Source organism: Lissotriton helveticus, chromosome 3_2 (assembly GCF_964261635.1).
Source record: "Lissotriton helveticus chromosome 3_2, aLisHel1.1, whole genome shotgun sequence".
Classification (NCBI taxonomy): Eukaryota; Metazoa; Chordata; class Amphibia; order Caudata; family Salamandridae; genus Lissotriton; species Lissotriton helveticus.
The window spans coordinates 253,545,522-253,569,745 of NC_136062.1; the positions used below are offsets into that span (position 1 = coordinate 253,545,522).

Below are 24,224 nucleotides of genomic sequence, written 5' to 3' on the forward strand. Positions count from 1 at the left end.
TACCCTCTGCTGGTCGCGGTTGGCGGGATCCCTGGTTCTGAGGCTGCAGGCGTCGTCTGGGTCGTCGAGGAGGGTCCTTGGGCACTGGATTCTAGGTCAGAATCGCCGGAGGAACGACCTCAGGGTCTTTGTCCACTCAGGCAGAGGCAGGGCTCAGCGTGTGCAGAGTGTGCTGGATTCGCGGTTCCTGGGTGGCACCAGCGGTATTGCTGTTTGAGCGGAACCACTGCTCATGGGAGTCCCAGTCTCTAAGAGGGTCAAGGCAGGCAGGTCCTCTGGGGTTCTCGAGGTTGCTGTCCGCAGGAGAAGCCGGGATTTAACAGGAGCAGGTTCAAGGTTCAACAGGCCGGTAGGGCTGGGGCCAAGTCAGTTGGTGTTGTCCTCTTGTTAGCAGCTGCACGGCAGGTCTTCTTCTTGGTTTTGTTTTGAAATCGGGATCTGAGGAAGGAAGTTTCAGGGTGCCCCTAAATACTAAATTTAGGGGCATTATAGGTAGGGGAAGGGCAGGGACCAATAGGTCCCTGTCCTGGGGTGAGTACACCCCCTATCCTGCTCCTCTCCTGTGGGTGGGAGGGGGGCAGGAGCCTATCTCTGATTGGGCAGGGCTCCCAGAGATGGCCGAAGCCTGGAGTTGCGCTTCACCCCGCCTCTCACACCAGAGGGGTGAAGTTGGCACAGGCTGGCACACCCCCTTTCCTCACGTAGGGTTTCCAGTTAGTCTTCATGCCAGAGTGCAGATCATTACCGTTGGGGGCCAGTTGCTGAGTACAGCAAGTGGCCTGGAGAAGCTCACAAAGGCGGTATGCCTTTGAAGCTTCCCCCTGCCCATCCTGGGGGAGGAGACCTAGCACCTCGCCCAGGATGTGCATTGTTGCAGGCCCAGGAGAGCGGGGGCTCTCCACCCAGGGGTCCAGCAACATGTCTGCTCTGTGGCAGCCTAGGCAGCCTCTCAGACAAGACTTGGATTGTAGCAAAATAGAATAAACAACAACCCTGCCAGAATGTATATTGCAGCCCCACAAGGGATCCTTTGTTTTAAATAAAAGTGACAAAAATAAACATCAGAGCCAAGTACACACCACACAATTTTCATTTTGTTATTTCTTGTTTATTTATTGATCTGTTTAAATATTTTCAAGTAGCATGGGTCACGATCTGATCCCTATGCTATATTAAACAAAAAGAGGAAAAAGCAACCTCTCATAAGATAAATTTACAATCTATATACACATGTCCCATACACTCCCAGGCAACCATACTAGAGTCACACTCACTTTCACACTGATAAAACCAATCACATCCATAAGCATTTATATATTACACTCATACTGGTACAGCCAGGCCTGCAGTGAAGATGAAAATTTACTGCATGAGCACAAATGAGACTGTGGAGGCAAGAATCGTTGGAGAAGATGGTTAACAAAGGCTAAGCTTCTGCCATCCACAGCCACCACGCCAACGCGCGTTTCGGTGTAAGGCCTATTCAGGCCACACCTTCTTCAGGGCGAAGATGTACCATGGGGTTAGGGACTCACAAACTGCAAATAAAGATATTTTTTATGGACATTAAAATATGCAAAATACAGAAAGGCATACATTTGATCTTATCATATCTATCACATTTACTTAATTTATGTGTCAAGGCTCTGATATTAAGGAGTCACTCGAAATGATAGAGGTCTATCCTCAATGGGATAGCACCGGCGGCCAATTATGATAGACCAAACAGCGAGGGTTAACAACTCAGTGTTTAAACATTTCATTTAAGATCCATCCATCATAGCACATTCATACATTCAATCAAAATGGCGACAACGAGTTTTAAGCGGGAAACTTATCTATGGGCAACTCTTATTCATAGCACGTCAGAGGTATATACTACGCAGGGTCAGGGGAGTATTACTCACCAAGAATACATTAACGAAGGGAGTATAGCGATGACAGGGGGGCCGCTCATATAACTTAATTCAGGGGTTTCTTTTCTAGGGAGAAAATCGATGCATTTAATTCCTATATGATGCATGTTCTAGGGCAAGAGCTTTGGAGGCATTTTGTCATATGGATGTATAAAATAGTCTGTACCTGTAATTATGGTACTCTTCCATGTACCAAGGAGCACGTTCAATAATGATGCGTCAGATATAGGGTAGCTCCAGCCGGAGCTCCGATTCGTCAGGTCAAAGATAGAATAGCACGAAGGATGCCTGTTGGACAAATGCGGGAATATTTAGACCAGTCAGGGATATTCTGTTCAGGGCTTCAGGTGGATACCCACTGACAAATAGCCGCGTCAACCGTTGCATATACATAATTGCTTTTCCTGACCGGTGAGTCTCTTAGGGCATTTTATAGTAGGGTCTAAAGGAATAGAAACGATATATAAGTACCTTAATATATCGCGATCTTGTATGTGCTAAACTCAATATGCATTCATAAAGATTCAGAAAACTCCAGTCGGAGGTCCTGTAGGGTCCGGGCAAAATATATTCACTCAGTGGGGGCCTGCAGATGAAGAGAAAAGGATACATATATGGATCAGGATAGTTCTCATAGTAGTTCCAAATAAAGGCCCTCCCAAACTAACAACATAGAGGGCTGTTCAAATGTTATTATTGGTTCACATTTACCTTTAGCTAAATTTGAAGAAACGGCGAAGAAGGTTTCTCAAAAGTCGGATAGATTATCGTTGATAACAGTAAAGAATGGCGTGGTTTCCTGAAAGACAGATAGGTGCACTAAGTCAACCGTGAGATATCGGTTTCTCTCGAGGATATAAAAAAAGGGGAAAACAGGCATACACATATGCAGTTATCTCAATCAAAAACTTTTCTTTACTGATCAACAAAAGGCAGCTCACCGCAAATAGCGGGTTCCGTCTCTAGTAGAAGATAAGATCAAGTAAACAGCATACGGAATCCAGCATAGGGCATCTATCTTGGGTAAAAGGCAGGTCCCCTGGGACAAGAATAGAAAAATAAAAATGAAAATAAACATAAATATAAAAACCCCCGTTTGTTGCACCGTACTTCACAAGGAACGTACGGCATCTAGAATGCAATGTCTCGAGTGAGCAAAGATGGTCATAAAGATATCCGTGTAAAGGCTAGCTTACCGATAGAGAGGCGAGCTCCAAACGGACCGCGGGGCGGCAAAACGGTTCTCAGGTAGTACTGGCAAAACTCACATGGTCAGCACAGATATTAAAGGCTCCGAGTCCCCGCGGGTAAATCAGCTCAGGTGTGTCAGATACTTTCAACAATAAAGGTGGAAAGCGGACTGATTCCGATACGAATCCGTATCGGCCGCCATCTTGGAAGATGTTAATTTTAGCAGAGTAGGCGATAAAAAGTATATATTCAATGCAATGCATTCAGAGAGCTGGTCTTTCATATTAGCGCACCTCCCAGCGTGTATTACGCCTCATAACTGCTGATTAAAGTAAACTGTGAGTGATCTTAAAATATGGCATTGGGGGGGGCACGGATTTAAAGGCATAATTGTACTTTGATTATATGAATGCATGCAATAAATAAACACAGTTTATCTAGCTGCCAATGTTGTTGTTGGGGCACCTGCGGGGGGGCTTGAATAAATTACTGAGCAATCTTGAGATTTGATGTTGATAAGGGGAGCCAATATGTAAAGATAACTGTCCTTTTAGTTATGTGGATACGCACTGTAGATAAACGCACATTTTCTGACTACAAAGGTGTTTTTTTTATATATATATGTGTATATATATATATATATATATATATATATGTGTTATGAAAACACAAGGTCAGATATTGCATTCTCAAGTATTAAGTGCAGCGGGGACCCGAACAAGTGGCCATGAATGCCGGATGACACTAATGGTGCCCAATAATTATATAATGGCTATATGAGAACAGAGAATCATTAGGGGAGGGGAGGAGGATCCATTTCAGATATTATCCAGATATCCCATTATAAAAGCGCATTAGGCCAAGGGCATTCTTCATTGAGGCCATTTTTGACCGAATTGAACATGAAAATCCAGAAGACCTCTCTCTTACGCAAGCCGGTGGGGTCCACTCAAGGTTTGGCCGATATTTTCTCCAGAATAAACCACCGGAGATCTCTCTCTGTATGTGACTTCTCCATCCAGTGAGAAACAATGGGGGCAGAGACTTTTTTGGTCCTAATGTTGGACTTGTGCTCACCTTCCTTGTGCGACATTCCCGTCCAGTTTCCCCTACATAGGGTAAATTACATGGGCATAGGAGTACATAGATAATATTGGCGGTGCGGCAATTGTTCATTTTCTTGTTGCGTGCCATTGATATAGTGCGCTCAGTGGTACTCAGAGTCACCAATCATAGCATGAGGACATGCATGGCAGGTGCCACACCGATGGTTACCAAAGATAGGGCTTAAGCTGGTGACTGCAGTTTGGACACTGGGGGGGAGTCTCAGGCATCTTACCTCTTACCAGGTGGTTCTTTAGGTTTTTGTTCCTTTTAAAGGCGAATATGGGTCTGCGATAGGGGGTTTTTTGTCTTTCCAAATTCAAGAGATGCCAACTAGAGTTAATTATCTGGCGTATCTTATGGTTCAGAATGGAATGGCAGGTTATACACACCAGTTGGTCAGAAGGGTCTGTTTGTTTAGGTTGAAACATAAGGTCCCGATTCGAGTACCTAGCTCGTTTGAACGAGTCTTTGACCAATTTCCGAGGGTAGCCTCGATGTAGTAGTTTCTCTTTAAGGATATCAGATTGAGTCCGAAAATCCCGGATATCAGTACAATTCCTTTGAATTCGGAGGAATTGGCTGTAAGGGATACTATCCTTTTGGCTCCTCGGATGGAAACTGGCGTATTGGAGCAGGGTATTCCTGGCGGTGGGTTTAGTGTATATAGAAACCCTTAAGGCATGTTCAAAATGCTCCACCCAAATATCCAGTAATTCAATTCTGGTATTGCTGGAGTGGCACGTAAAATGTAAATTTGGGTCAGCCGCATTCAGCCAGGCTATAAATTCGTCTAGGGAAAACTGGTCCCCCTTCCAAATGAAAAAGATGTCGTCGATAAAACGGCACCATCCCTTTACATTTTCATGGAAGGGGGCCATTTCATTAAAGACGTTAATTCTTTCAAATTCGCCCATATACAGACAAGCCATGCTGGGGGCACAGCTGGCCCCCATGCTGACACCTTTCGTCTGTCTGTATATGGAGTTATGGAACTCGAAGTAGTTTTCATACAGTACCATTTCCAGGCACTGCAAAATAAATTCGGAGTTGGTGGCGTCGGTTCTGCTGGACAATATTTTCTCAATGGTGGTATAAGCACCCCTCTGGGGGATGTTAGAGTAAAGAGATTCGACGTCTAAGGTAACTAACAACTCGCGATTTTCGAAGTAAGGGGTGCCTCCTACCTTACTAATAAAATGTCCTGTGTCCTTGACATAGGATTCCAGTTCGACTACGAGCAGTTGAAGGAATCTGTCTATGTACTTGGACAGTGGTTCAGTCGCCGACCCTATAGTCGAAACTATGGGTCGGAGCGGAGGATCTACGCAGTTTTTGTGCGTTTTGGGAACCCCATATATGATGGGTATTCTAGTGTTACTGGGGGTCAGGAATTCCGCTTCTTGTTCACAAATTAAATCCATTTCAACTGCTCTTTTTACTTGGGCTAAAATCTGTTGTTTAAGTGAGTTTTCGGGATTATGGGTGATTTTCTGGTAATGGCCCGAGGAGGAGAGAAGATCATTCATTTTGTCGATGTAATCAGAGGTGTCAAAGATGACAATCCCTCCCCCCTTATCACAAGGTTTAATAGTGATATTTTTATCGTCCTTCAGTTCCCTGAGGGCAATGTCTTCATGTTTGGACAGATTGGGGTCGGGGACGGGTACATATTTGATCATCTTTTCAACTTTTCCAGTCACCACCTTTTCAAACATGTCGACCTCTGGGCCAACCATTTCAAGCAAGGGCGTGAAGGAGGATGGGGGTCTCAGACCGGATTTATTGTCTAGATCTTGGACTGGAGGACGGTCAAAGAAATATTTTTTCGCCCAGATTTTTCTAAAGAACAGATGAAGGTCCTTGGTAAACTCGAACTTATCAAAGTTCGCTGAGGGGGACAAAAGATAAGACTTGGATTGTAGGTTAGGTTTCAGGGGGCATCTCTAAGATGCCCTCTAGTGCATTTTACATTAAGTCCCACACTGGCATCAGTGTGGGTTTAATGTGCTGAGAACTTTGATATCAAACTTGTCAGTCTTCAGTGTAGTCATTATTGTGCTGTGGAGTTCGTAATGATAACCTCCTAGCACTATATACTCTTCATGGCATCACTGCACTTACAGTGCAGAGGAATGGCTCTGGGTACTGTAGGGGCACAGGGCTCATTCACCTGTGCCCACACCACTGGCATAGGGCACCCAGCTAGAGGGGTGACTGTATACCAGGGCAGTGGGTTTGTGGGCATGGCACACAGGGATGGGTGCCATATCAACTCTTAGTTTAGTTCTGCACCAGGACACTCAGCCTGCAAAGGTAGTGTGTGTGTGTCAGGGTGCAGGGCCCCTAAGGGTGGCACAATAAGGGCTGCAGCCCTTAGGGGTCTTCTCTGGTCACAATGCCCTGGGTACCTATTGTACCACTTACCAGGGGCTGACATGTGGCCAGAGATGCCAAAACACAGTTTTAGGGAAGGAACACAGGCCTTGGGCACCTGATTGGCAGGAGCCCAGGGCAGACTCAGTCAAAGTATATCAGCAATTCAGCAAGAACTGGGGGCATACCATTCAAGAATGATGGCACTTACTCACAAATAGTCAGAGCACACTCTACAAGAGGCGTTACATCTACTGCCCGGTTTGCTGACGTATCCTGGCATATCCTTATCAAAGGTGGTGATGGACAGAGCGTTGACGATACAAGCACTCACCCCCAGTCAACTGATCTGGGTTTGATCCATCACCGTTCTTTAGCCCACTCTGCCACCCCAGTTCAGACATGGCCATATGCAAATCAGTCTGACCCTGTGCCTCATGGGAACAGTCCAGCCCGAACTGCCAAGCCATGCCTTCCCTGGACCGGAAACAAGCTTCCGAGGACCGGTTTCTGGCATTACAGCCGTCTTCAGCCCGGCTTGCTTGAATCCAGTGGCAAAGTGAGCAAGGGACTCACGTCTGAGCATACCCTGCCACACTTATGGCGAACCTTATCAGACATATGCAGGGCCACTATAAGGACCAACATAGGCACTTTTACCAGATATTACTGTCTGGAAACAACATCAAATGAGGACGCAGCTGTGGTAAAGAAATCCTTTACCATCTCATTCAGTGAGGTGAGGCTTTTCATCTGATAATTACAGTAATATCTGTGCTTATTACTAATGATTTGCAACTCTCCAGTATTGACACATGTTATAGATTCACATGCAACACTTCCTCCTCTCTGATTAGTCCTCACCTCATTAAATACCTCTATTATAATGCCTGCACACTCGCGCTTAAAAATCAGGTGAGGTGGCCCTAGACAGGAAAGAGTGCTTCAGGAACTGTTTTTCTGATTGGTTAAGCATTGGTTCTTTAAGAAATGATAAGAATTGGTAGAAGTGCTACTTGTTTAAGCTTTGCAGACCATGCTTTACTGCTCATTATTATTACCATGGGCCTCCAACCCCAAGGAAGATTCAAACATGTGAATCTGTGAAATACTTCTAAACTGGAGAACCCTAATGTGTACAGGTAAGTAACTTGTGTTTTTTATTCAAGCAGAGTTTTGCGTAGCTCCTGGTAATATTTTCCTACTTCTAGCATACTTTTTTCACTTAAAACTGACAATATTGGCATGCGCATTCCAGTTGGCACTTACATTGGATGTGCCATTTTCTCAGTAACTGACTTTAAATCCGCTATCCTCAAAACTTTGAACCTAGGTGGATGTTGCAAATCTTTTTTTTCTCGAAACAGTTTAAAGGGGCATGAACGCACAGTTAACAAAACAAAACGCCCTCCAGTGTCTGTGGAAAGTTCACAGAAATGAAATGTTATAACTTTCAAAATGTTATGACACATCCATGATGTAGATTATAAAAGGACTCGCTTGAATATTTAACTATTTGTCTGGCGCTAGAGCAGTTTGTTTTTATGTATGTAGTTGAATCCCCTACAGTATTTTACTGTTATGTCCTGTTATTAAATGAGAACAAGAAAATACCTGGAGGATTTTTTTTTAACTCAATGTGAAGCGCAGTGAGGGCTGAACAAGCAACATTGTGCCTCAGGAGCATGAGCACATAGTCATGTCTGTGGAACAATATTCAGATTTATTGGTATCATAACGAAAATGCTAAAGGAACATGAAAATAAGGGTCTGTGTCCGCATTCACCATTCCGAACTGCACCGATTAAGACAGGTTCAGTTTGAAGTAGGGTAGCAAAGTGAGTTGATTATCTGTAGTAGACGGACGAGGCCAAACCTCGGGGTGAAGGATTTGAAAGTTCAAGTGGGCATTGAAAGATGAAGTTTAGGGGTTCAAATTTTTAACAACAAATGTTACACACAAGCAATACTCTATACATATGATTTTATTTATCATTGAATTTTTCGTTTTTGATTTTAAAGTTTGTTATTGGAAAGGAGCTTAATCTAGATTGTTTTGGCAACCATGCAATTTATTATATGTGTAGGTTTATATGTATGTATAATGTTTTAACCAACAATTCAAATTGTCATTGACTAGGCACTGTTTTTGTGTCTGGTGTAGAAACTTTTTTGGCAAGTCTACTTATAATGTGAGTGCAAAGGCCATCTTTAATTTCTTGAACGTTCTCCCCATTAGGGTTGATCCTGACAGCCCTTTGCATAGTGACCTCCTGGTTTTAAAAGAAAAAGAAGGTGTGGAGTGTATTTTATTAAACTTCTCTTTTAAGGTAAGGGACTTTGCAGGTGCTAATGGCTCATTCGTAAAATATGAATTGAGTTCTCTTGTCTGAACTTGGATTATCGAGGTTAATGGAGGAATCTAAAAGCACATTAAAGTATATTTAAAAGCACGGAATGTGTTTTGATTATTGTTGGTCCTCTCATGAAAAATCTCATCTTAAACTAGATTTCCTGTGATGAATGTCAGTTGTTACTTCACTTATGTTTACATCAGGAATAGTTATATAGGGAGTACCGTTGCGTCACGGTGTGTTACGTGGGGGTGCTTTACCTGCAGGCAAGGTGGTAAGTATTATATATTATGTATGTGTATATGTGTATGTGTATATGTGTATGTGTATATATATATATATATATATATATATATATCAACAGTCCGGAAACCTCGGAACTCCGTGTCCAAAATCAGGTACAGACCTTCGAACAGCGTGCTCCAGACAATGAAGTTTTTTAGTGCATAATCTTTATTTGCAATTTAGCCAGCATGACGCATTTCGGCTGCAGGGCAGCATCCTTGATCATATATATATACACATATATATATATATATATATATATCTCAGAAAAGCAAACCCTCACCACTTCCACACAGGCAAAATGAGAGAAAACGGACCCAACGGCTCAGGCAGGTAGATGTTTATTTCTTTAACCTTTTCCTCTGTTACGCGTTTGGAGCACCCAGTGCCCTTGCTCACACAGAGAATGCAACGTCTGCCATTATTTTTAAATTGCTTGGTGTCCAACCCCCCTGTGGGTCACATGATCACCTTAGTTGACATAGAGGAAATACTTCATTTGTGAAATGCATAGTCTCTTTTTTCACAACATTTTACAAAGATTGTAAACTTTTATATTTTCAAACAGTGTAAATGCTTTAAGTTGGAAAGTGGCAAATGCAATAATTTATAAAAATATAAATATATATAATCTTAAAAATATATAATTTTTGCATGTTTCACAAATATTAAAACATGTCGTGACTCAAGTTCCCAACTTATTAATGGATAAAATGTTAAGACCCTAATACATAAATATGTACATTTTCAATAAATATGTAAACAGTTGTGCATAAATAAAGCCATTTGTGCAAATATTTAGCTATCTGTGCAAATTTCTGCAAAAAGGGTCATGGATGTATTTCATGAATCCACCTAAGAATCTGTCTATGTTCCATCAAATATGTAATATCTGAATAGTTTTTAAGCTGCATAAATGCATAACAGGAAAAAATATTTTTCTTTCTCCTCCTCTCCATTTGCCTTGATCTCCAACCCTAGTTCACGAGCATATGCTCCTACTTCAGACTGTTCACAGGAAGACTCTAGGTGCAAAAAAGCGGTTAATATAAAAGTGCTGAAAGTGCTTTACAGTACGACATTTATAACAAACTGTGTTCTTAAATATGTACAAAATATAAAATCCCATAAGCCTATACTTCTATAAAACCCCAAACTGTAAAATAGTATTAAAAGCGAAAAACCGCTCATACAAAAGCAGCCTCAGTAAATTTTAATGAAATCACCTAATTAAATATACTCCCAGTACACATTCCTAAAAAGGGGCAAGTACTCTGCATCCACTATATGTCAACTAGATTCTGTATTGTGTTGTGATTGAACTGTCATACATGGTGGACCGCACTAATGGCTGCTATTCATAGGAAATTATGCAAGTCTTCAGTCGTGTTCAACCCATTGGGACTCTTGCTGTCAAGTTCTAAAATAAAGCGTGTCTCCAATTTTCTTAAAACTTTTTCTTGATTTCCACCCCTTCTGAAGGGGGCCACAGCATCAATCACAAAGTAAAAGAGGCATCTCAGTTCGTTACCATGTACAGTTCTGAAATGACTCGCGACCGGATACACATTATCATTATTCACGATGACCCTGAGATGCTGCAAAATTCTGACGTGCTACCCACAACGCAAGCCACAGGTGCACGCCCGAACATACACAGCATACTCAGTCCTACAGCAATAGTTTCCCTTAATTGCTACACTATTGTCTGAAAATGGAGTGCTGTAATGGGTTGTATTAATGCCAAACTTGCACGCTCTGCAAGATGAGCATTTGAAAAAAACATCTTTTGATTTAAGCCATGTGCTGCCTATGCCCAATTCTGAGCTCATTTCCACCATTTTACTTCGCATTGGATCTGGCCTTCCTGTATGTGATGGTAGGCATATTTAATGCAGTCTACTTCCCAGTACACCATCAGTGAGAACAATAGGCCAGTTATTCCTGATGATTTATTTGATCTTTCTCTCCTGTTTACTGAACGTCGTGATGAGACGGGGAGTGCCCTCCTCACCTGTCTCAGTGTGGTTTCTGGGTAATAATAGAGACTCTCTAGACCTTTCGTGTGCTCTGTTGAGTGCCTTAGAAAGAACTATTTTGCTGTATCCTCATTCTTTAAGTCTCACTACCTTCTCTTTGGAACATTTTTCAAATTCTTTTGGTGAGCTACATATCTGTTTTAATCTCAAAAACTCGCCATATGGAATGCTCTCAATGAGGTGTCTTGGATGGCTACTGCTTGCATGTAAAATAGTATTGCTAGCAGTGGCTTTCCTGAATAAAGTTGTTTCTAATGTGTGGTTTGTCACTGACACTTGTACATCCCAAAAATCTATTTTCACTCTACTTATATTGGATGTAAAGACGAGGTTACATGTGTTATTTAATGACCTTACAAATTCCTGTGCACTGTCTTCATCCCCATCCCACGCACAAAAAACATCATCAATAAATCTTGACCAATGACGTACAAGATTTATATTTGGAGTAGTTTTCAGGACCTGTTCCTGCCACAGGCCAACATGCAAGCATGCATAGCTGGGGGAGAAACAGGATCGCATAGCTACACCCCTCATTTGTCTCCAAATTTCTTTTCCAAACATAAAGTTGTTATTCAGACACCAACTAATCAGTTCACATAACACTTTGTTATGGCCATAGTATTGACATGATCTTTTGTCTAAAAAAAATACTGGATTGCTTTGAGATCTGTTTCGTGACTTATGCTGGTGTATAATGACTCAATGTCTAATGTTATGAGACACCAGCCATCCTGCCAATTCACGGCATTCAACTTATACAAAAGGTACCTAGTATCTTTTACATAGCTGGAAAGATTCTTTACAAAATCTTGCAAGTAAAAATCTATATATTGGGAGATATGTTTACTCACACTGTTGATTGCCGAAATGATTGGTCTACCAGGTGTTGGAGAGATCATCTTATGCACTTTCGAAATTAAATACAAAATTGGAATTACTGGATTCTCTGTGTGTAGGAAGTTAAATTCTGTAGAGGAACCTTCTCTCTTACACTTGAACAGTAGTTTTTTCAACTCTTTCTTGGCTTTTTTGTATTCAGTCCCATTGGATCTTTTGTAGCATACATCATTAGTGAGTTGTTTCATAGCTTCCTTGATGTATTCTTTTTTCGGCCACAGAACAATGTTCCCTCCCTTATCGGATTTATTGATTATTACTTCTTGAATTTCACTGAGCTTCATCATCAAGTTCATATATTGTAGTTCATTGTAAGACCTTTGCTGATGTTGTTTCTTTTTTACTTTCCGATTTAATTTCGTCTGTCTATGGCGTCCTTTGGCATCATAGGAATAAAAGTACTTTTTGGTCTAAAAGGATTCTCTCCTGCTCCCTTTTGGGATATGTTTATTCTCTGTAGGCAGTTTTGTGTACTTGTCTCATTTGCATCATCTGTTTGTGGTGCACTGCTAGATATTGTCCCTAAATCGTGAAGAGTTAAAAGCATTTTAGCATCCGAAGCTGAAACTGCTGGAATTATACTCTCATCTCTGCAATGTTCCGTGGATTCATTAGAATTAGTGCTGCCTGCTTTGATTGTGAAACATTTCTTTAATTTTAGCTTTCCAATGAAGCAAAAAATGTCTACCCTTGTGCTGGCATAATTAAATGTGCTTTTGGGGCAAAAATTGAGGCACAAAGAGAGTAGCTGTTTTTCTGCTGCCGTTAGAGTAATGTCTGACAGATTTGTGATAGTTAAGTCTTCTACCGCTTCTTCCTGTACCATTGTTTTTTCTTATGCTGCGGTTTGCTGTTTGTGCTTTTTTTCTCCTTGCTCTTCTCCTCGCATTCCTTCTTTTTCTGTTGTGTTGTTCCGGGTTCTGGGGCGGAGCGTTTGTCTCCGATTCTCTACTAAAAAATCTATTTCTTCCACCACATCCAGCACTAATTTGGAATTCAGCCCCTCATTGCTACTGAATTCAGAGCCTGACGCGCTTGATAGCCATATTGCATCTCCCTCAGTCTCTGATGTAACTTCATTGTGGCCTTGCTGTTGTGATGGTTTGTTGGCGATGTTTCTGCCATTTAATTTGTGCTTTTTTGCATGTTCGAATTTGCGTGAGAAAGTATATATTTGCCCTTGTTCATAATCCATTTAATCCCGGGCACACTTATGAGCTTTACGGATTTTGATCCTTTCCTCCTGTTTACTCAGTCTTTCACTTATTTCTTTGCGCGTTTTGATTATTAAATCTTTTTGCTCACTTTGGACCACTTTATCCAATTCTTCATTGATTTTACCAATTTCTTCCAGCAGGGTTTGGCGATCTATTAATACATATTTAATCAAAATTCTGACTAAATTCATAGAGGCCAACAGGTTGCTTTCCCCCACTCTCTTAACATGGCAGGGTTTGGTTCCTCAAAGCTTGCCGCCAGCAGAATCCTTAGACCGTCCGTCCGACTTCCTCATATTTTGTAAGGGACTTGTGCTCCTGCCATTTCGTGCTTTCACTCTTCGTTTTCTTTTTTTAGCGATTTTAAAAGTTGTCTCACATCTTGATTTATGCCGCTTTGATTACTCTCTATATATATTTTTTTTTTAAATGTACATTGACAAAGGGGTGTAGCCAAAACGCATCTGTCAGTTTTGTTGTCGAATGGAAAATAAAGAGATTTGTAAGTAACCACCAGTGTGAGACTCGTAATGTGCCCTGGAAGGAGGTTGTTTGTTGGGATATATATATATATATATATATATATATATATATATATATATATATATATATATATATATATATATATATATATATATATATATATATATATATATATATATATATACATATACACACACTGAATAACTTTGATAGCAGCAATATTGTAGTCTGTATGATTATTAGAAATTAAGCGGATATATTATATTATCCCGCAATTCATCATAACAGAAGGAGGAATTTATTGCACAACAAGTTTGGTTAAGAATTATAAAGCTTGTAATATTTGTTTATAAATTTAATTGTAAATCTTGTGTTTTTATCATCATTTTAAATGGGTGGCTATATGCATATTATGTTTACATCATATTGGCCATATTTTGCACATTAGGTATATATTATACTGCTATAAATATTTGCTGCTAGAAAGATAATTGTTATTATTGTTTAACAAATTCTGCACTGATTTGAGCTGATTTTGCACATTTCCATTGCACTACGCTGTATATAGTATATAGCAAGGCGTCATTTCCTGTGTATGCACTTTAAGTAGCCTCCCCTTCTATGACAATGCGTCATGTTATCAAGACCCGATTGAGGGTTGAAACGCATCATGGCGGACAGGCTGGTCGATTAAATAAAGAAATTCGGATTGGCACAGACTTCTGGGTCCACTTCTCGTCTTTGTGCCTACCAAACGGCATTTCAAAGCGGCGAATTTGGAAATGTTTAACTTACTGAGCGACTTCAGCGGTAAAAGTGGAATTCCTCCGCTCCTTTAGGCACAGCAGCAGGAAGTCATTGGTTCCGGTGACCCGGAACTGTTATTTGGTTACCCCAGAAGGGAGGAAGCTGCGGAAGCCCTTAGGAGCTGCACATTCACCTGCCCGGATTGTGGAAACTGGTGGACCCCGTGTCGGCTGACCGGAGGAGAACGCCGGGTACTCTGCAGAGGTAGGATACGGCAGAATTCCTAGTGGGGAGTGTCCGCGGCGTCAGGGCGGGACATTGTTTTCGTTTGCCCAACGACCGTCCTTATCGGAATTAATACAAGTAAAAGTAACGACCACAACATAACCCTAGATGTCTGCCAATTTATTGCGTAGCAGAGAGAAAGCAGCCAATTCTATGTTCTTCGATTCCCCGGCTGGGGGGGTCCACGGCTGTCAATAATCCCAGTAACACAGGAAGTCTGAATACCAGAGAACTTTTTAAAAAAACTGGAAAAGTATAAACGTTCTGAACAATCAAAATGGTGGGAACATAAATCTCTATCCCGCTATTTGGAAGTAGGAAGGGTGCCTAGAGGATTGAGGATAACACTTGCACCTAGCTACAAGAATCCAGACCCGGCCATGCTATTAGAATGGGCGGAGTCAAATCTGGAATCTTCAAGTAAACTTTTGAAGATCCTCATTAAATACGCAGAGAGGGATCGGGCAAGCTACAGACCCAAATTGAGGAATTAGAATCGGAAATAGATAAATTGGAGGAGACCGAAAGCACGAATAAAATCAGAGGTGACATGCAGATTCGTCTCTGTAAAGATGAGGAGGTGATTAAACGTAGAAAAGCCTTCAAGTTTGAAAGAGATCGAATTGATTATTTAAATGGCCAGGTATTCACATATGCCAAACGTTATGATACAGTGAAAACACAAACAAATAATCAAGTACAACGCAGACAAAGTGAAGTAACGGTTGCATCAACCTCTGCTTCAGAATTAAGCTCAGCTGCTGAAAGTGACCCAGAGCTCAGCAATTGGGGTTTACCAAACTCTCTTTGGCCGAGGAAGTAGACTGCCTTTGCAGAGACAGGCGGGAAACACTGAGACCGCGAGTACCCCGTGGAGCCAAAACCAAAGGCTCAATTTTAAGTGACAACAAAGCAGAAAATGCCGCAAAAGAAAGCAGAAGCACGGGCAAAAAGGCGGGCTGAGGTCGTTTGAATCGATTGCAGAACAGGAATCGGGCACAACCGTAGTCTCCAGTTCAGTGATTAACTTAACAGACAAGAAGTTAACAGCAGCTGAAATAAAGGTTTTAGAACTGGGATTCTCATACTGTCCTCCACGTAACTTCAATTATGCAGATGTCACATTAGAAACTTACCGCTTTGTCAGAAAATTCAAACTCCCGAAATTTCATCAAATGCAACCGAAGGAGAAAAAGAAAATGATTGCCTCCAATATGGCACATATGAACAGTCCTCCTCTCCTCAATGCAGGTGATTTCGATTTGTTTGAGGATGCATGGGCATTACGCATTGAACAAGATGACTGTGTAGCTACTGTGACAGTATGATGCAAATTGAAGATGGAAAAGCTTGGCAAACAACATTCAAACCTAAATCGGTTTTTAACCCTATTATGCTGCATGATAATTTAGATGTGTATCATGAACTGGTGACACAAGATTTGAAAAAACGTTATCGCACTTTGTGACGAGTAAACTCAACGTATGCTACAAGAATTTGATGAAGAGATTGGGAGCGGATGCTAACATTGTGGTGAGGGGGCAACGTGGTCCTATGGCCACGGCAGCTTTACATGTCAGAGGCAGAAATTCAATTATCGGATCAAGCTTGTTACAGGAAAAGTAACATACATGTAGTTAAAACAGCATGGAATGAACACTATTCAAAACTCCTGGCTTGGAAGAGTGGAGGATTATTGAGTGATGCGGAGTATCGATTCTTGAAAAAAGAAAATCCAGTGTTCCCCCACCTTCTATTTGATTCCAAAAGTTCATAAATGCACTGCCAATCCACCGGGCAGACCGATAATATCAGCCATCAATAGCATCATGGAGAACACTGCAAAATATATTGATTATTTCTTGCAGGAATGGGTTCAAGGCTTAAATTCTTTTGTCTAAGATACCTCCGATTTTTTTAGAAAAATTGAAGAAATAGATTGGTGATCAGACATGTTATTAATGACATTGGATGTGACGTCACTGTACACCTTGATAAGACACAATGATGGCACAAGAGCAGTAGAGCATTTTCTTAACCTGAGACCCATGAATTGTGCGCCCCACAACAAAATGCTATTGGCCATGTTAAAAGAATGCCTTGAACAGAATTATTTTCTGTTCAATAATCAGATTTATCATCAGGTGAGAGGTGTGGCAATGGGGGCCTGCTTCTCCCCCAGTTACTCTTGTCTTCACACGGGACTGTGGGAGGAGCAGGTCCTTAGGGGAGAGCACAGGAAAATGATGGAGGATCACGTTGTGATCTATTCAAGATACATTGATGATCTATTCTTTATTTGGAGAGGATCAGAGATAAGTGCCAGGCAATTTGTCGAAAAGTAAAACTCTGTCTAAATTTGAATTTTACATCTACAGTTAGTACACAGACAGTTTGCTTTCTGGATGTAGAGGTGTACGTGGAGAGTAACACTTTGGCAACCCGATTGTCCAGAAAGTCCACAGGGGGCAACATGGTACTACACGCGTCGAGTCACCATCCGCAGCATCCCGTTTGGGAAGATGCTGCGTATCAGATGCATTTACAGCTCGGACGTGGAGTGCCAGATTGCCCAACAGGCCAGTAAGAGACGCTTCTTGGCAAGAGGCTATGCCCTTGGTGTTCTAGAAGAAGCAATAGATAAGCCCAAACGCTTAACCAGGAGCGAGGCACTGTTACCTAAATCACAGAGTAAGAATCTAGTTACGAATACATCTAATGTCCAAACTAGAATAATCCTCACCTTTAATAGAAAACATCAGGAATTGCGGAGGATCTTTACTCGTAATTGGAATTTGGTACAAGGGGCTCCGTGTTTTGGGGGTTGGTATCAAATAAACCTGCTCTTACTTTCAGAAAATCTCAATCAATGGGCAATAGTTTGGTCAAGATCAATCCTGAAGTAGTTACTCAAGGAACATGGATGTCACAGATTAAGGGTTTTAGAAAATGTCCTAGTTGCAAGGCTTGCCAATTTGGTAGTAATAGAACCCAATACACCAGTCCTTTTCATGCAGAACCTATTGCAATTAATAAAAGATTGACTTGTAGGACAGACTTTGCCATTTATGTGCTGGAGTGTCCATGTGGGCTCAGGTACATCGGCAGTACAAAACTGCCAGCCCACTAACGGATACCCCAGCACATCAGAGCAATTACTGGAAAGGATCAAACCTATCCCGTGGCTAGGCATTTTGAACAGTCACATAATAGTAATCCCAACTTGTTACAATATTATGTAATTGATACTGTTTGTCCTATGAAACGGGGTGGCAATCGGAAAGCTAAGCTCCGTCTCCTTGAGACGCGATATATAATCAAACTCGATACCAAACATCCAGTAGGGCTCCATTCTAGCGAAGATTTTTACACCTGTCTTTAACTAAGCAACCTTTGAATAAGAAACTTTCTGAATTTTTTGGGTTCTGTCTGCTTAGCACGATCATTGTGTTGTTTTTTGACTGATTTACTGAAGTTCTCTTTATCAATATGGGCTCATATTGAGTAGGAATCCATTAACTGACCGAATATGAATAGGAATTTTATATACAAAAGTCAATGTGGGACTGAAGCCGGCGAGGGCAGGGCCTAGAACTGGAACAAATCTACGGTACACCATCACAGCAGAGGGCCCGATTGGATCGCTCTCACCGCAACCGACACTTGCTCAGACCCCCCCACGGACTCGCCGAATAAAAGCTCCACATGGCTCCCTCTTCTCCACTATCTTCACCCGCAGATCTCAATATCTGGTGCCCCGGCTCAATCCTCCATCGCTTTTCAATGAGGCGAGCCTCCCACTCTTTCAGTGTCCCGCCGCCGCTGTGTCAGCCACCAGATCTCTCAGGGCAGCCACAAACCTCCGATTACACCAGCACAGGGGAGGGCCCAGTCGGATCCCGGCACTGCTCCTCCTCACTGCAATGGGCACCTACCCGGACCCACCACCGGCACGCCAGACAAAGGTCCCGCAGCACCGGCCCTCAGCTTTGATCAGTCCGCCCCGGCCGCCATCTTGGGAGACCGCTCGCCTACCGCTGCACCGGAAAAGTCTCAGTCTCGGCCGGAAAAACACCTCTGGACTCCCCACCAGGCACACCATAGCTTACTCACGCCTTCCGATCATCGGCACTGTTATGAAGAAGCAAGGAGGAACAGGATATTAGCAGGATTTGATTCGGAGCCAGAGGGTCCGCCATCTTGTTGATTCTTCTGCTTTAATTTGGTCCATTGGATTCCATCCTGCTGACCTTCAGTCATTTCTCTTTTGCTGGACTGCCTTCTCTCTTTCTCCCCCTCAGGTCCTCCTCCCTCCTCTCACCAATCTCAGCCTCCGACTCTTCTCCCCCACCTACTGCTCTCTACCCCTTTTTCTTTTTATTTCTCTCTTCACTCTGTAAATATGTGATATATATTTGTCCAAGCCTAATCGCTGGTAAAATGTAATCCTGAGCAAATCTATTTGTATATATATGTATATAGAGATAACTCTAACCACTAGTATATGTAGTAGACCCGTGTACTCACTACCATTCCTATGTGATTCTTAGAGTTTATCCATTTGTATCTCTTCCTTGAGTGACTTTACAACTTGCAATTTTTCTGTTTGTATCTCTTCCTTGTGTGACTTTACAACTTGTACATTTGCAATTTTTTCTGTTTGTATCTTTTATGTAACTCATGTAATCTTAAATCCTTATGTATCGCAACTGGTTCTTATGTAAAGCGCTCTGACACCTTCGGGTAATGTTCGCACTATATAAAATCGCAATAAAAAAATAAAAAATAGCTTTGGCTATAGTTTTAGTTGATGCATTAAAACATCATGGTAATAGGAATAATTATGTTGGGCCATTACATAATCTTAGTTATAGTAGAGTATATTGCACATGTGCTTTTACACATTGGAAATTGACAGCAGAATAGACCTGGATCTGTATACGAGTTATGAATGCCCACTGGGGCTGTATTTGACTCACAGAATAACTTTGATAGCAGCCATATTGCAGTCAGTATGATTATTAGAAATTAAGCCGATATATATATATATGTATATATTATAGTATCCCGCAATTCATCATAACAAAAGGAGGAATTTTTTGCACAACAAGTTTGGTTAAAAATTATAAAGCTTGTAATATTTATATATGTATTTATATATTTAATTGTAAATCTTGTGTTTTTATCGTCATTTTAAATGGGTGACTATATGCATATTATTTTTACATCATATTGGCCATATTTTGCACATTCAGTATATATTATGCTGCTATAAATGTTTGCTGCTAGAAAGAAAATTGTTATTATTGTTTAACAAATTCTGCACTGATTCGAGCTTATTTTGCACATTTCCATTGCATTACGCTGTATATAGTAACTTTTTTACTGTTTCTGATGGATTGGGCAAGGTGTCATTTCCTGTGTATGCACTTTAAGTAGCCTCCCCTTCTATGACAATGCGTCATGTGATCAATACCCGATTGAGGGTCGAAACGCGTCATGGCGGGCTGGTCGATTAAATAAAGAAATTCTGATTGGCACAGACTTCTGGGTCCACTTCTCATCTTTTTGCCTACCAAAAGGCATTTCAAAGCGGCAAATTTGGATATATATATATAATCAAGCCTTCTCCTCCACTGTTAGAAAAATCTGAGGATTTTTCTGCTAACAGTGGAGAAGACTGATTGATTTTGAGGGTTACCCGGTAGCCCAAACTCTGACCGTCCATGAGACATCCTCGAAAGTGACCGGGACTGGTGTTATATATATATATATATATATATATATATATATATATATATATATATATATATATATATATATATATATATATATATATATATATTCACGCTCCAAGGTTGTCCACCATGTGAGTAGCACGCGAGCAGCAGCTTTATTTATGTGTAGGTGAGGACGGGGATCCGCTTGTGGACAACCTTGGAGCGTGAATATATATATATATATATATATATATATATATATATATATATATATATATATATATATATATATATATATATATATATATATATATATATATATATATATATATATATATATATATATATATATATATATATATATATATACACACACACATACACATTAATAGATAAACATGACCTGCATACTCTTTCCATCTAGTGTTGGCTCAGATGTTTGCACATAGTTTGTCTTTAGAACAAGAGCTGCTGAGACTCCTCCCGTATCTCAGAATGGATCAGCACAATGACTCCACCTTAGATTTTCTTCTGCCACAAGGCTCAGAAGGTGCTCCGAAGTCAAAGCATTGAAGAAGAGAATCTGATATTCCTTAATGTTTTTTTCGAGTTAGGCCGCTCAGTACAAGAGCTAAGAGCACTTGCAACAAACAGTCTAGGCCACTTGACAGGGTCGTCCTTGCCTTTAAAATGTTGTCCAAGATCTTGCAACCAACGCTGAATGCTACAGGGACTCAAGTATGGAAAAGCGCCCTTTTAACTTCTGTCCTCCGTCTAGTACAAAATATGTGTGAGCCGACCAGCACAGTGTATGTTACTTGTACTTTTTCCCTGAGTACTAGGACTCTAATTATGAGGCATGACTCCAATTTCACTTTAAAAAGACACTAAAACATTGAGGAGATGGACGATGGACTCATTACAAAATGCAACAGGAGCGTCTCTTGTCGACACCTGACATCTTCAGTGTCGAGGACATTAATGACATTGGAAGCCCACGGGTACATCGAGGTGCAGGAGGAGTCTGGACAGTCAGCCAGGGAATTATTTCATTCTCGCCTCAGATGCCGAAGCAAAGGTAGAAAATGTCAAAACCGAACAGCAGCAGCGTGCACCAAAAACCAAGAGAACGCCTTGCCCTTTGACGTAACAATCAGGTCAATGTTGACCCCTGAAAAGATCGCCTGCTCAGGCATTGCTCTGCTCCTGAGGGATTGGTGTGTTGGGCCCAGAGCCAAAACCTTGATGCATGCTCACTCCGAAATGGGTGTAACGTCAAGCAAAATAAAGGCATTGGACCCTCATCATGCTCAAACAGCAAAGAAGAGTAGCAAAAGAACACTGCGAAACCAAAATCAAAGCCTCTGTCACCACCAAAATTGCAGAATTCAGATGGCTCAATATTAGACTGGCCAATGTTCTTGATCAATAATAGAAGAAACTGTTTATACGTCCAGACACAGGGAGAATAGTGTAGGCAAAAAGGCGCGCGGCAAAAGCTGGGATGTATTTTTTACCTAATGTAATTACTCACATTAGCATTGCAACCAAATCACGTCATTATTCAAAATACTTATTATTCACAATCTTTTCACCTTGCAATTCATACAAACAAGACAGCACAACTTATAATACAAAAGTGCAGAAATTATAATTAATTCGCACATCAATGTTTATTAAATTTACTAAACATTGAAAATTATAATGTTTTGAGGTTTATTTAAAAAAAAAATTATGAATTGCTAGATATTAATTTTCTAATTATTTAATAAAGATTTAATTTGAAGTGCTTGTGATCTTAACATTTTATTTTATTAGTTCTAGAGTAAATATTATAATGTATTTTGCTTTTTGATTGTACATGAAACTATTTTCTATATTTTTTTAGAAAATGTATAACATTAATTACTATCCCAATTCTTCACCATAGGCAGAGGTCCGCCTGAAATCTCCACCTGTGCATGAAAAGTTACTATGGGTAACTTCACACCAGTATATTCAATCTTGGTTATCTCCATCTCCTGAACTGAGGCGATGGAGACTTGGGTGCAAATTTATACTTGTGGGTGCAAATTTATACTCTTCTGTAATGAATGGTGAAAAAATGTAAATGTAAACATTTGGTTGCAAGAGTAGGTTTGCACATGAGCAGATATGCACATGTAATTGTATTTTTGTTAATGAGCCTCTATGACTCTTGCACTACCTATTTTCGTCCGAAGGTCACTAGGGAGCAAGAGACTGTTATCTGGTACAAGGCTGCTGGGAGCCTCCCAAGCGAACTCTCTCTGAGGAAAGTAAGTAGTTTGCAAGAATCAATATCTTAAGAGATATTCCCACAGAAACAGGAAAGTCCCCATTGGAAGGAGAAGACTTCTTCCGGAAGCAGTCCATTCCCAGGACCATGTCTGGTCTCCACACCCAATATGCGCTGGTGATATATCCATATGTGGAGTGGCTGCAGGAGCCATTTATATTTCACAGAACAGGGGACCCTAGTTATTTAGGATCATGCAAATGATAGACATACACTAAATAGTACGTATGTCCTTTGTCCAGTCGGACAGGGATTTATTAGTTTCAGTGTTTTGTACTGGTTCATATTGTAAACATTTATACACAAGTGGGCACAACCCGTGACCCACAGAAAACAAGACAAAACAGGTGGAAACAAGTTATGTAAGAGCGCACAAGGCGGTCTGTACTAGTATTCAGTTTTACAAACTTGGATTCGTTTTAACACACCATTGTAAGTGACGTTTTGTGACTTTATAGAAAACATATGGTGCTCTTTGGTCAACGACGTTTCGATGCCTTTAGAAAATGCAAGCATCATCATCAGGACAGAAATAACATGTTTGTCTTCGCTCTTATAGCGGTCCCCAAAACCAGAGACCCTGGGGAAGGTTTACTAGACGACAAAACTTTGTAGGATTCTCAGACAGCTCGGCCGAATCTTCAGGAAGCTCTGACCAAAGTGAGAGCCCAGGTCCTTCTAATAGGAATTTTTTATCAAGGGGCCGAGGACAAACAGAACCCCCTGGGGTAGGCAGAGGTGAAACAAGCGCAGAGATGGCCGAATCCACCCAACCCCCCGGGCGAACGGTTCACCCGTCACCAACATTACCGTTGGTGAGTGACACTGATACCCTGTCCAACAATGCCCTAAACGTGGAGGAAAATAACACCCTCCTCCCCATTTTCAATCTGACTAAACACACACTATCCAGCAGTGAAATGTTGTTGCTAAGCAAGGGACTTTCATTTGTTCCTACTGTACGCCCCAACTATTTTGACGCCCAGACTGAACCTTTAAGGTTTTTCGGGAAGGTAAGGTTGCATGGTTACTTCATTTTGAATCACTGTCCAGAGAAACATGCTAATACACCTTTTAAACCTCCGTCAAAATTCTCACCCACGGGTGGCATGGTCCCCCCAGAAATTCTAACTTTCGAGAAATTAGTTCTCAATGACTTAGCCATCTTAGGGCCAGATGTAGGTCGGTCGGTAACGGCCGAAAATCGGTATTTTCGGCCGTTACCGACCGGTATATGGGTGACAGGTATGTAGGGGGCATTTTTTTTAACGAATCGGTAAAATTACCGAT

General features: G+C 41.2%; 1 protein-coding gene across 2 annotated transcripts in view; it reads left to right on the top strand.

Moving 5' to 3' along the window:
- UBE2Q2 (ubiquitin conjugating enzyme E2 Q2) overlaps positions 1-24,224 on the top strand; it is a 758,043-nt gene that overhangs the window by 511,859 nt on the left and 221,960 nt on the right. For both annotated transcript variants that reach the window (XM_078685153.1, XM_078685152.1), the window contains exon 8: positions 8,827-8,917. In XM_078685153.1, coding sequence (XP_078541279.1) covers positions 8,827-8,917 — 91 coding nt within the window. The remainder of the gene's footprint in view (positions 1-8,826; positions 8,918-24,224) is intronic.